At 38.5% G+C, this 12,174-nt stretch overlaps 1 protein-coding gene across 1 annotated transcript; it reads right to left on the reverse strand.

Moving 5' to 3' along the window:
* Nucleotides 1-1,837: 1,837 nt before the first annotated feature.
* LOC134576978 (nicotinamide N-methyltransferase-like) lies at nt 1,838-7,720 on the reverse strand. The gene is made up of 4 exons (XM_063435631.1): nt 7,669-7,720; nt 6,586-6,660; nt 2,932-3,139; nt 1,838-2,273 (listed from the first exon to the last, which is right to left on the reverse strand). Exons 1-4 carry the CDS (start codon nt 7,718-7,720, stop codon nt 1,838-1,840), a joined length of 771 nt encoding a protein of 256 aa, XP_063291701.1.
* Nucleotides 7,721-12,174: the final 4,454 nt, after the last annotated feature.

The following is a 12,174-nucleotide window of genomic DNA, read 5'->3' on the forward strand; positions in this document are numbered from 1 at the left end:
AAATACAAAGAAACTAGTCCTGCGCTCAAACTCCCATTACTCCTGGGCGGCAGCAATGACTATAGTACACATCAGCCAAAATACATATAGTAAAAACCAAAGAAAAAAGTTACCTGCGCTCTTTCCACATCCCTATGTATTTTTAAACAAATGGAGGTTTTTAGTTACCTCCAATGGCCATGAGAGGATATGCCCACCTGCCACGTCAAGGCAGAACTCTTAGGTGGGTCCTAACGCTAACCATATTGCCCCAAAGGCCTGGAAATATATTGTTACAATATACAATTCCTATGCCAGTTTAACCAGAAGATAATAATGTTTCATGTGCCTCAAACTCAGAATCTTTGTCATTTTGCCTGATAACTTAAAGCGACACTCTAGACCCCTAATGCACTTTAGCTTGCTGAAAAGCTTTAGGTGTGAAGATTGTGTCCTCTTTATTTCATTTTGCAAATGTTGTCCTATTTTTTTTAATAAAAATTGACACTTTTATGAATTATCCTTGTTACACCCCCTTGGCTGTCAATCAGACAAGCAGTCCTGTTACTTCCGGGATTATTTGGCTCAGTGGAGCTAAACTCAATAGGCAGCAATTGTCCAGAGCACCTGCCTTGCAAAGACTTCTCATTGAGTTGCATTGGGAAGTCTGTGATTGAACAGCCACAGGAAGTCTGGGCGGTGTTAGAAAGGAAATGCTGGAAAAGGTAGAACTACAACTTTTGCAAAATGTTTTTAGATAAACCTAAAAAAAAATCAAAGTATTCATTTGGGGTATATATACTAAACATTAATGTTTATTTATTTTGATTTGGGCAGTGGATTGTCCACTGAAATGTTGCTTTATTAATATATATACTGCACACAACACCTGAAGCTTTATACTTATTTATAAAAAAGGCATGTTTTTCTTCTTCCAATTTATTCACTTTTTCTTCTTGATTTCATATATATATATTTTTTTTGTCATTTTTGTTATTTTATCATAATAATTAATAATATACCTATGGCTTCTTTTTCCATTTAACTTCTCTTAGAACAAAGATGGCTTAGCGTTGAAATCAATATAAAAACAGCCATAAATGAACTATTCAACAAAAATTATTTTTGGAACTGTTTATATAAAACTTTATTTGTGTTTATTATATACTTTTAGATTTCAATAATTTAAAAATTCTTCTTCATGTTATTAATTATTAGTAATAGCAGTACTAGTACACATATAGTATATAGAAGTACAGATTCTATTGAACAAAATAGTATATTTTGACAGTTCTACCCAAAAAAGCTTACAATCTAAAAAAATGATTTTTTTAAAAAAATGTGTTTATTAATGTTTTGTTTATTTGTACCTATATTAATCCTATCTGTCGTGTGTCATGACAACATACTAGCAAAATGTACTGTGAATGTTCTGCAAAATCAATAGAGTAAAATTTGTCAAAATTAATTCTGTCATGGATTGGTTATTCATGCTAAATTTAGCCATAACAATGTTAAAGGGGCACTCAACCACCAGACCTGTTACTCCGGTATGCAATACGTGCATTCAACATGTGCCACGTGAACTGAGCTCTTGGTCATCTCTCGATGGGTACCGGTCTCCTACCTAGACCACAACAACTGGATCTAGATTTGTAAGCCTCCTCCTGATGAAGGAGGGTCTGCTTACTACTGTGCAAGTGTCAATAGCATTAATAATATTAAAGGTAAGTATTTTTTATTTTTTTAAATAATATTTTAATTATTATTTAATGTTTTATCTTCATAATGCATTCTGGAAAAGGAGGATTCATTTTGTAAGTATAATTAGGATTGGAATATTAGGAGAAATAACATTTTATACAACTACATTGCTTACTTTTAAGGCCTTAATAAACCAGACATGTTCACAATATATTGACTCATTGCGTATTTTGCTTTCTACCACCTCCAGGTGGTCGATAACAAATCCTGCTTCTCTCAGATCCTTCTTTATGGACTTTTCATCAGATGGTAATATGTGAAATTTACTCTCGCCTACAGAGTAGAATTTTGCATTGAATACTCCAAATAGCAGCAGATGCCCACCCAGTTTTAGCATGCATGCAATTGTTTTCAGGTTCCTGCCGTATTCGTCATGGTCTTCAGAAACCGCATGCAAGACAAACATACTGAGCACGCAGTCAGCTTTTGGTAAAACAACCGGATCTGTAACGTTTTCCTTGGCGAAATCACATTTCAAAATGCGCGAAATTTTTCTTCTTAAAGCGTTTTCTATTTCCTCCCCTTTGAAGCTGAAAAATATTTAATACATATATACAATGGATACAAATACAGCACGTGATCTACAACATTTTGTCCTCATTTGGAATTGTCTATTATAGTTACACAACTTGCTAAATTGTTGAAAGTATTCCGTTACCAATACCTAGAAGGAATGTTTGAAATTCCATGTAAAATATAACTAATATTAAATACTACGTCAAGGCATGAAATGCTAGACTTGCAATGAATGGTATGAAGTCATTTTGCTAAACTACGTTATCTTTAAAAACAAATAATATTCAAGGCTCTTCCATGGAGCAATTAGGAAAGCATTCCGCCAGGTTCTCTTTCAAGAAAAGAAAAAATAATAATAATAATAAAAAAAAAATCTATTACAAGAGGTGAGACCTTTTAATATTTATTTGCTGAGGGGAGGAGTAACATTTTTTTCTTTCAATTAATAGTCTTATGAATAGCACCATAACCACTACAATGTGATGTTATAGTTTATGTAAAAACTATCCCAGTCAGTGTTAATATATCCTTGGTATAATAACTACACTGACATAGTTACTGTAAAATGAATCCTAGAACAAGCTTTGTTTAATCTGCCCAACAGATACATACAGGATCTCTTTCATAAAAACAAAACATAAAAACAGACATGGCCATTAGCTTGATCCTTACCTTGTACCTTGCAATTCTGCCATAATCAAAAAGGCATGAGTCCAGTCATAGCTTTCGGACTCCTTATTCTTCCATTTCACTAGTTCTTTCACACAGAGATCACTAAATTCTAAAATAGTGACGTCTTTGAAATACTCAAAAATTGGCAACAGGTGATAAATATACGGGCCAACAGAAATGTCAATCAGACACTCTCCTGTAATTTGACCTGCGGAGAAAAAGGACACACCATAAAATAGTAAACAAATAAAGCAAAGTAATCAAAAATGTTTTTTTTTCTTTATTTATAATCTGGTCATCTGGATTCAAATGGAAGAGAGAATTTTCTGTACTACATTTTGAATATCAGTGAGGATTATTATTAAATAGTTCATATAACTTTAATTCTTCCAATTTTAAACAGACTGAACATCCTGTCATGTGTAGCTTGAGCCTTGGGTCAGTATAGGCAAAGTGTATTATTCCCAACAGTCTTAAATTTGAAAGGACCAACTTTTTGGTAAATTAACACTCTAACTCCCTGACGAAAAACAAACAAACAAACCATAAATTGTTTCTGTTTTTAACAGAAAGGAGAGAGGAAAAAACAGAATAAAAACAAGATACTTTTTTTGAAAACGGTTTCCCAACAACTTGAGTGAAAAAAGCTGTCTGCCGCTACTGGACTACAAGTCATATCATGCACGGTGAGATTCTGGCAGGTGGAGTTCAAATATACATCTGATCTAATCTGGTACTGAGGCAATCGCTTGCTACATAGCTCATGGTAACACTGATCAATCTAATCCAGTGTTTGGCTGAGCCAAATAAGAATGTTAGCCCAGTAGCTATATATAGCAAGTAACCATTTTAAAGAACACGTATCTGTTAATTTATGAAAATGGCACGTGAACAGAACCAGCCCTGAAGTGTTATGCAAACCTCTAAATCTCCACCTGCCGAGCGAATTTTAGGTAGACCTTAAATGTGAACTACCAGGGAATGAGCAATATGTCATTTTTATTTACATTTTTTTTTTTAGTCAGATGATAAACAATATATGCAGTAATGTAACATTGACATTTTTTGAACCATAAACATTAAAAGGAATTGTTTGTTTAGCCTAACAAAGTCAAATAATAAAATGGATACAATGTCAAGTAAGCATAAACGTACAGTCTGGACTAGAAGTGTCACCAGTAACTGTAATTATTGCCTTCGATACAATCCTTTAGATACAAATATTACAAGGAAGCATTGATTAACCCCTTAAGACCGGAGGGCGTACAATTACGTCCTTTTTTGAAGCGGCTCTAAACGCCGCCGGGCGTAATTGTACGCCCTGCGTTTTTGTTTTTTTTACTTACCCGGTCGCCGGCAATCCCACGCCGGCGATCGCGGTTCGGGGGACTCCCAGGAAGCCCCCCACGGCACGTCCGCCCTCCTCAGCCCCCCCGGGCTATGTGAGAGTGAGGTCCTTGCGAGGACCTCACAATCACATGGCCAGGATAGCTGGCTGCAGCAATGCCAGCAGGTGGACTAACTGTAATGACAGTTAGTCCCCCTGCTGGCTGAAATCAAATAAAACAAAAGTTAAAGAAGTGTAAAAAAAAAATTATTATACTTAGATCATATATATATATATATATACATGTCCTGACGAAAGCCTGAGGGGATCAGGCTGAAACGTTGACACTTTGTTGTTTTAGCAAGAAAAATAAAAGTTAATTTTTATCAAGACCTTGGAGTGCTATCTTTGGAAGTTGTTTTATATATACACACAGACATACACTGTCTAGGTGTATTTTACTATTATATATATATATAATTATATATATATATTAATATCAAATTACACGTAGACCGATACTGATCAAATATATATATAATTATTGTTATATATATATATATATATATAATATAAAAAAATATGTAAATACGTAAAAAAATTTAATTAAAAAAATAATTAAAAATAAATAATTAAAAAATATATAGATGTGTTATTTCGTTCTAACTGTATTGTGATATTAATATATATATTTATATCAAAATACATGTAGAACAAAATAATATATATATCTATATGCATAAATATATACGTATATATCACTATATATATACCTATATATAAATAAAAATATTAAAAAAAATATATATATATATACGTATATACACACATATGTATATATACATATAATAATTCTACACATATATTTATGTAATAATTTTACATAATTAGGTATACAATTAGCAAGACCTGCCTGACAACCCATGCCGAAAGTATAGGGAATTTAATTTGCTAGCACTATATTTAACCCTATAACTTTCCAAGACACCATAAAACCTGTACATGAGGGGTACTGTTTTACTCGGGAGACTTCGCTGAACACAAATATTAGTGTTTCAAAACAGTAAAATGTATTACAACGATGATATCGCCAGTAAAAGTGACGGTTTTTGCATTTTTCACGCACAAACAGCACTTACACGGACGATATTATTGCTGCAATACTTTTTACTGTTTTGAAACAGAAATATTTGTGTTCAGCGAAGTCTCCCGAGTACAACAGTGCCCCTCATGTACAGGTTTTATGGTGTTTTCAAAAGTTACAGCATCAAATATAAGGCTTGTGTTTCATTTGTTTCACATTAAAACTCGCCAGATTGCTTACGTTGCCTTTGTGACCCTATGGTAGCCCAAAAATAAAAATTACCCCTATGATGGCATACCATTTGCAATAGTAGACAACCCAAGGTATTGCAAATGGGGTATGTCCAGTCTTTTAGTAGCCACTTAGTCACAAACACTGGCCAAAACTGGCGTTTTTTGCATTTTTCACACACAAACAAATACTAACGCTAACTTTGGCCAGTGTTTGTGACCAAATGGCTACTAAAAAAAGACTGGACATACCCAATTTGCAATACCTTGGGTTGTCTACTATTGCAAATGGTATGCCATTATGGGTGTAAATTTAACTCCTGGGCTACTATACAGTCTCAAAGGCAACGTAACCAATCTGGCGAATTTTAATTTCAAATGTAACGTGCGATATTTGACCCTGTAACTTCCCAAAACACCATAAAACCTGTACATAGGGGGTACTGTTTTACACGTGAGACTTTGCTGAATACAAATATGTGTATTTTATTGCAGTAAAAGCAAACAGTATTATGACATTGACAGTTAAAATGTCACGTAGAACTAACAAAATAACAAAATTTCTTATTTTCTCCCATTTTTTCATATTAAATTATGTTTCATAGCTAAATATTTGATATTAAATGAAAGCCCTGTTTCCCCTGAATAAAATTATATATAATAAGGGGGGGGGGTGCATTTAATATGAAAGAGGTGAATTACGGTTGGACAGACATATAGCGCAAATGCCAGGTTTTGTTTACGTTTGTTTCGTTCACAACTTGTACATTTGGCTCAGTCCTTAACCCCTTAAGGACCAAACTTCTGGAATAAAAGGGAATCATGACATATCACACATGTCATGTGTCCTTAAGGGGTTAAGGGGTTAAAGATAAAGGCGAAGTGTTATTTATTTATTTTTCATTATATCAGGAAAAGCCCCGAATATAGGATGGGACATCTGAAAAGAAAACATACGTCTGTGCAATAATTTAAAATGTAAACAGTATTAAGGAATTAAACATTAAACATACCTTGAGCCGCCACCTTGTAAAGTTGTTCAATTGGAAATCTTACAACCTCATCCATGATATATTTGTCAACTGTTCCTGAAAAATAGGTATTAAAAAAATCTGTTGTATCACAGTCATGCACATGATAGCGTTTGTGACACCTGGGATCCATGCTGAATAACCGCGGCGTTCTGTCTTGCTAATATCACCTGCAAACTGTTATATACCTATAATGTATTTAAATTAATATGAACCGTTAGTGTATCCTATTTACAAACTGGCATGGGACTTATCATAAGTCAATGCAAATCAATATTAACACAAATATATTACAATGTGCTCATGACCTTGTGTGATGATATCATTTGTTTTTATATTAATCCTTCAGATAGCCTATTTAGTTAACCTTTTAAAAAATATATATCACCTACAGAGGGAAAACTCCAGGGTGGAGAGTGGAACCCAGTGAAACTGAAACCCAAGTTCGAAATCGAACCATTCTAAAATGTTTTTACTATTTACAATGGGGTAGGGGGTGCCAGAGCACTCCTGGCACCATAACCACTACAGCATTAATTTGTGTTGGTGGTGCCTTTAGTGTTTCTTTATTATTACACTGCTTTCTTAAATGTTTCCATTGTACTCTTACACCAATACGTAATGATTTAAGTAAGTAATTGATTCATGTAGACTTTTGGAGCCTTTTTTTATCAAGAAATTCAGATTTATGGAAGACTCAACCTTGCTTTATCGAGGATAGACCTCAAAATCCAATAGAGATGCCATTGGTCTACCAAGAGCTATCTATTTATCTATCTCCCAGGCGCCCTTGCCACACTTTTCTCAGGCTCCTGACCTCTCCATGAATTATCTTAATTTTAACCTCCTTACACTCATAATTTATCACAAATATTTCAAGGACCAATATCGACTCCACATTTCACACAACTGGATTTACCAAATTTAAATGGATGGCATTACTAAACTGAGATACACAATGGATTGAAATGTACTTCCACTGGACCATCTTACTACCAGGAAGAGATACCTTCAGCTGAACACCACAAACAAGGTACATTTAAACTAAAAAAAAAAACGACTCACCTCCATTTGTAAATTGGGTTTTGGATTTGATCATCCATTCAGCAATGCTCATATTTCATTTCTAAACACCAAGAAAACTAATTGATGAAAACTATTTTAATAAAACACATTGGTTTTGAACTCCTGTAATCTGACCTGCATGCCTGCTTTTTATCTGTTATCTACAATGCAGCCTGAAGTGTAAAATCTCACACCTCACTCCTGAATCCTGTCAGGGTCTTACCTGAGTTGGGAGTCTGTAGCGCAGATATGTTGCTCACCCTTGCAGATAGCCACAGGCCAAGGTGGTCAGGTAAGAATTCACCCGGCCTGTGGGTCTGTGCATGGGGGCTGTGCAGGATGAAGAACCAATACGCAGTACAGCAAAGGACTGAACCAGCAGGATTGTCGAGGGATAGCCGAGGTCAAGGGATGCCAGAGGACAGGAACAACGAGGAGTAGCCAAAGTCAAGGGATGCCAGAGGTCAGAGTAAACGTAGTCAGAAGCCGGGGTCAATAATACGAAGCAGATGAAACAGCAGGAACACTGGTACGAAACAGGATCAAAGACTTAACGCTGAGCACAGGGCGAGGCAGAGTTTAAATACCCTGCTGATGACTGATCAGGGTCAGGTGAAACACAGCCAAGTCAAGGTGCAGCCCCCAGAGACTAGACAAGCCAGGATGAACAGGACCGGAATCAGTTGTCACTGTCTAAACCTGTTGTGGCTCAGTGGTAGAAAGCAGGACCAGGACTGAGAAGTTCCCCACAAATCGTCGCCACTTCCACCCAATTACACTTAATCTAGTGTTCCAGTCTGGACTAGAAGTGTCACCAGTAACTGTAAATCCAGTAGTTTGGTCAGACCACCACTCCATTCACTTCTTCATTGTATCACAATCAGCCAGACCCCAGCCTCAGAACCTGGTTTAACATTGCTTATTAAAAGGGGTGAAGCCATTGGATGTAACATCATATATGGATCTAAGTGAACTAATGGGCACCTGTGAAGACCCCCCGCTCCTTAGTCCGACTCTACAACAAAACGATGAGAGATACCCTAGAAAACATTGCACCAACACGCATGCGCACTGTCACAACTCATAGCAATTCACTGTGGTTTGATAGCACTATCCAAGAAATGAAGACAGCAGGCCATAAACCCGAGAGAAAGTGGTGCAGGACACATGATCCAAAGGATAAAGCCGCTCTTACAAAACATCTAAATGAATATCAATTCTAGATTAGTGATGTCGCGAACACAAAATTTTCGGTTCGCGAACGGCGGACGCGAACTTCCGCAAACGTTCGCGAACCGGCAAACCGGGCGAACCGCCATTGACTTCAATGGGCAGGCGAATTTTAAAACCCACAGGGAACCTTTCTGGCCACAATAGTGATGGAAAAGTTGTTTCAAGGGGACTAACACCTGGACTGTGGCATGCCGGAGGGGGATCCATGGCAAAACTCCCATGGAAAATTACACAGTTGATGCAGAGTCTGGTTTTAATCCATAAAGGGCATAAATCACCTAACATTCCTAAATCACAATGGATATGGATTGACACCTGACATATGACATATTGACACCTTAACATATGGATTGACACCTGTCCTCAGAGTCCCTGATACACACTGACACAGAGCAGAATAGGGACTGTTCCCCCTACATAGGGTCACTTTGCAGATATGAATTGACACCTGTCCTCAGAGACGCTGATACACACTGACACAGAGCAGAATAGGGACTGTTCCCCCTACATAGGGTCACTTGGCAGATATGGATTCACACCAATCCTAAGGATCCCTGATACACACTGACACAGAGCAGAATAGGGACTGTTCCCCCTACATAGGGTCACTTGGCAGATATGGATTGACACCTATCCTAATGATCCCTGATACACACTGACACAGAGCAGAATAGGGACTGTTCCCCCTACATAGGGTCACTTGGCAGATATGGATTGACACCTGTCCTCAGAGACCCTGATACACACTGACACAGAGCAGAATAGGGACTGTTCCCCCTACATAGGGTCACTTGGCAGATATGGATTGACACCTGTCCTCAGAGACCCTGATACATACTGACACAGAGCAGAATAGGGAATATTCACTAAATGCCAAACATTGTTATACAGGGGAATATTCAGTAAATAAGGATAAGGGGGGAGCTACTGTCCTCCCCCGGCCCCCATCCCTGCGCGGTGGGTAGGAGCCATAAATCACAATGGGGGGACCTACTGTCCTCCCACCCGCTCCCACCCGTGAGCGGTGGGTGGGGCCATAAAAATAATGAGGGGGGGGCCTACTGTATGATGTTGTATCGATCAGGTAGTGTAAGGGTTACGCCCGCAACACAGTGACAGACCAAACTCCCCGTTTAACGCACCGCAAACAACCGCAAACAGTCCATTTGCACAACCGCAAACTCCCCATTTGCACAAGGTTGGATACCAAGCTAGCCATGTCCGTTCCTTGTCCTCACTGATGTCATTGAAGGTCTCTTCCTCCACCCAGCCACGTACAACACCAAGGGTCCCCGAAAGTATGCTAATAAACTGAAAAAAGAAAAAATCTCCCAAGAAGGAGATCTAAAACTGGCATAGGAAAAGGTTAGACAACTATAATAAAGGGAGCATAGGTGTATAATAGAGGGAGAAAGGGAAAGCAGAGTAATGCTTCCTAATACCGTGGTTAGTACCCTTTGTTAAAGTAAATTGAGTAATGGACAAAAGTCTTTATTGTATCATTTATACATAACAAAGGGATACTATACTCATTCCCCTATAGTGACTAATTGTGTAATAATGGTAATACTTACCTATTATATAATATTGGCAGGGGCACGGAAATTCCCTCTAAATAGATGGGTATAGGCAGAGAGTATGGAGACCGGAGTGATAAAGTGTCAATAAGGTGATATAAAGTTAAATGTATCACAGACACACAGCTACCCTTTCTCTTAGCTAGTTTCCAGAAATGCTGGATAGGTAGAAGGGCTATAAAGACTCAGAGAGGTCTAAGAAGAATCCTCTAAACCCTAATCTCCTTAAACACCTTCAAGGGTGTTCTAAGCTAAAGCTTAATCTAAACGTTTAGATGACTGCCTGATTTCCCATCACAGATGCTGGCTAGGAATAACACTGTGCAAGACAAAGAGTGGGTCTAAGTGCCCATAGTGCAGTAAAGTGTCCCTAGTGAAGTGAAAAAGAGAATAACGAGCTGGCGCCCAAGAGAATAACGAGCTGGCGCCCTATCAGGGGACGTGTATATGGCATCGATTTTAGGAATCGGGAGATGGAAAAAGATGCTTGGTCGGTCCTCCTACTTCAAATTTGGGGCACTGCGCGTGCACTCTAATGTGCCACCAGATAGGAGTGGTGTGTTAAGTAGTACTATTCCTATCAGTTTAATCCCTGTTATGTGCCTTTTTTGGGGGTTTGGTTTTTGAAGCCACAGTGCAGCACCAGAGGCCCAAAAAATTAGGCATGTACACATGCCTGAAAAATTAGGTATTGTTGCAACCGCTGCTATAGCAGCGGCCAGAAAAATTGATGTTTGTTTCCCAGGCAGAAAGTGCCCTAAAACATTGCGGCTTGAACCCTAGTTGGTGGCGGATAAGTCACGCAAGTCAACCGGCATTCAGAGCTAAAATATAGCAGCGTGTGGACCATTTTTAGCCCAAGGCAGCTCATCTCATCAGGCCTTTTTTAGTCAAATGTATCGCCCACTGTCAGTCCCTTCGGGATCCATCCCTCATTCATCTTTATAAAGGTGAGGTAATCTAGACTTTTTTGACCTAGGCGACTTCTCTTCTCAGTGACAATACCTCCTGCTGCACTGAAGGTCCTTTCTGACAGGACACTTGAAGCGGGGCAGGCCAGAAGTTCTATCGCAAATTGGGATAGCTCAGGCCACAGGTCAAGCCTGCACACCCAGTAGTCAAGGGGTTCATCGCTCCTCAGAGTGTCGATATCTGCAGTTAAGGCGAAGTAGTCTGCTACCTGTCGGTCGAGTCGTTCTCTGAGGGTGGATCCCGAAGGGCTGTGGAGATGCGTAGGACTTAAAAAGCTCCGCATGTCCTCCATCAACAACACGTCTTTAAAGCGTCCTGTCCTTGCCGGCGTGGTGGTGGGAGGAGGAGGATGACTTTCACCTCTTCCCCTGTTAGATTCCCGTTGTGCTGTGACATCACCCTTATACGCTGTGTAAAGCATACTTTTTAATTTATTTTGCAAATGCTGAATCCTTTCCGACTTGTTGTAATTTGGTAACATTTCCGCCACTTTCTGCTTATACCGGGGGTCTAGTAGCGTGGACACTGACTGCTATTAGCTTACAGTGAAAAACTTTTTTTCTTTTTAAAGGTACGCTATAGAGACACCAGATATGAGTGGCAAAGTGCACTTGCAGAGGTTGTCAGAGTACACGCTGAAGGCCTGACACCCGCTTTAAGGACACTGACTGCTATTAGCTTACAGTGAAAAACGTTTTTTCTTTTTAAAGGCACGCTATAGTGA

Source organism: Pelobates fuscus, chromosome 11 (assembly GCF_036172605.1).
Source record: "Pelobates fuscus isolate aPelFus1 chromosome 11, aPelFus1.pri, whole genome shotgun sequence".
NCBI lineage: Eukaryota > Metazoa > Chordata > Amphibia > Anura > Pelobatidae > Pelobates > Pelobates fuscus.

Bases quoted from the DNA above. Each gene is read 5' to 3' on its own strand.
- LOC134576978 (XM_063435631.1), bottom strand. From the start codon at position 7,720: ATGAGCATTGCTGAATGGATGATCAAATCCAAAACCCAATTTACAAAT. The intron at 3,140-6,585 runs GTATGTTTAATG...TTTTCTCCGCAG, and splicing joins TTACAAGGTGGCGGCTCAAG to GTCAAATTACAGGAGAGTGT. The intron at 2,274-2,931 runs GTAAGGATCAAG...AATATTTTTCAG, and splicing joins GCAGAATTGCAAGGTACAAG to CTTCAAAGGGGAGGAAATAG.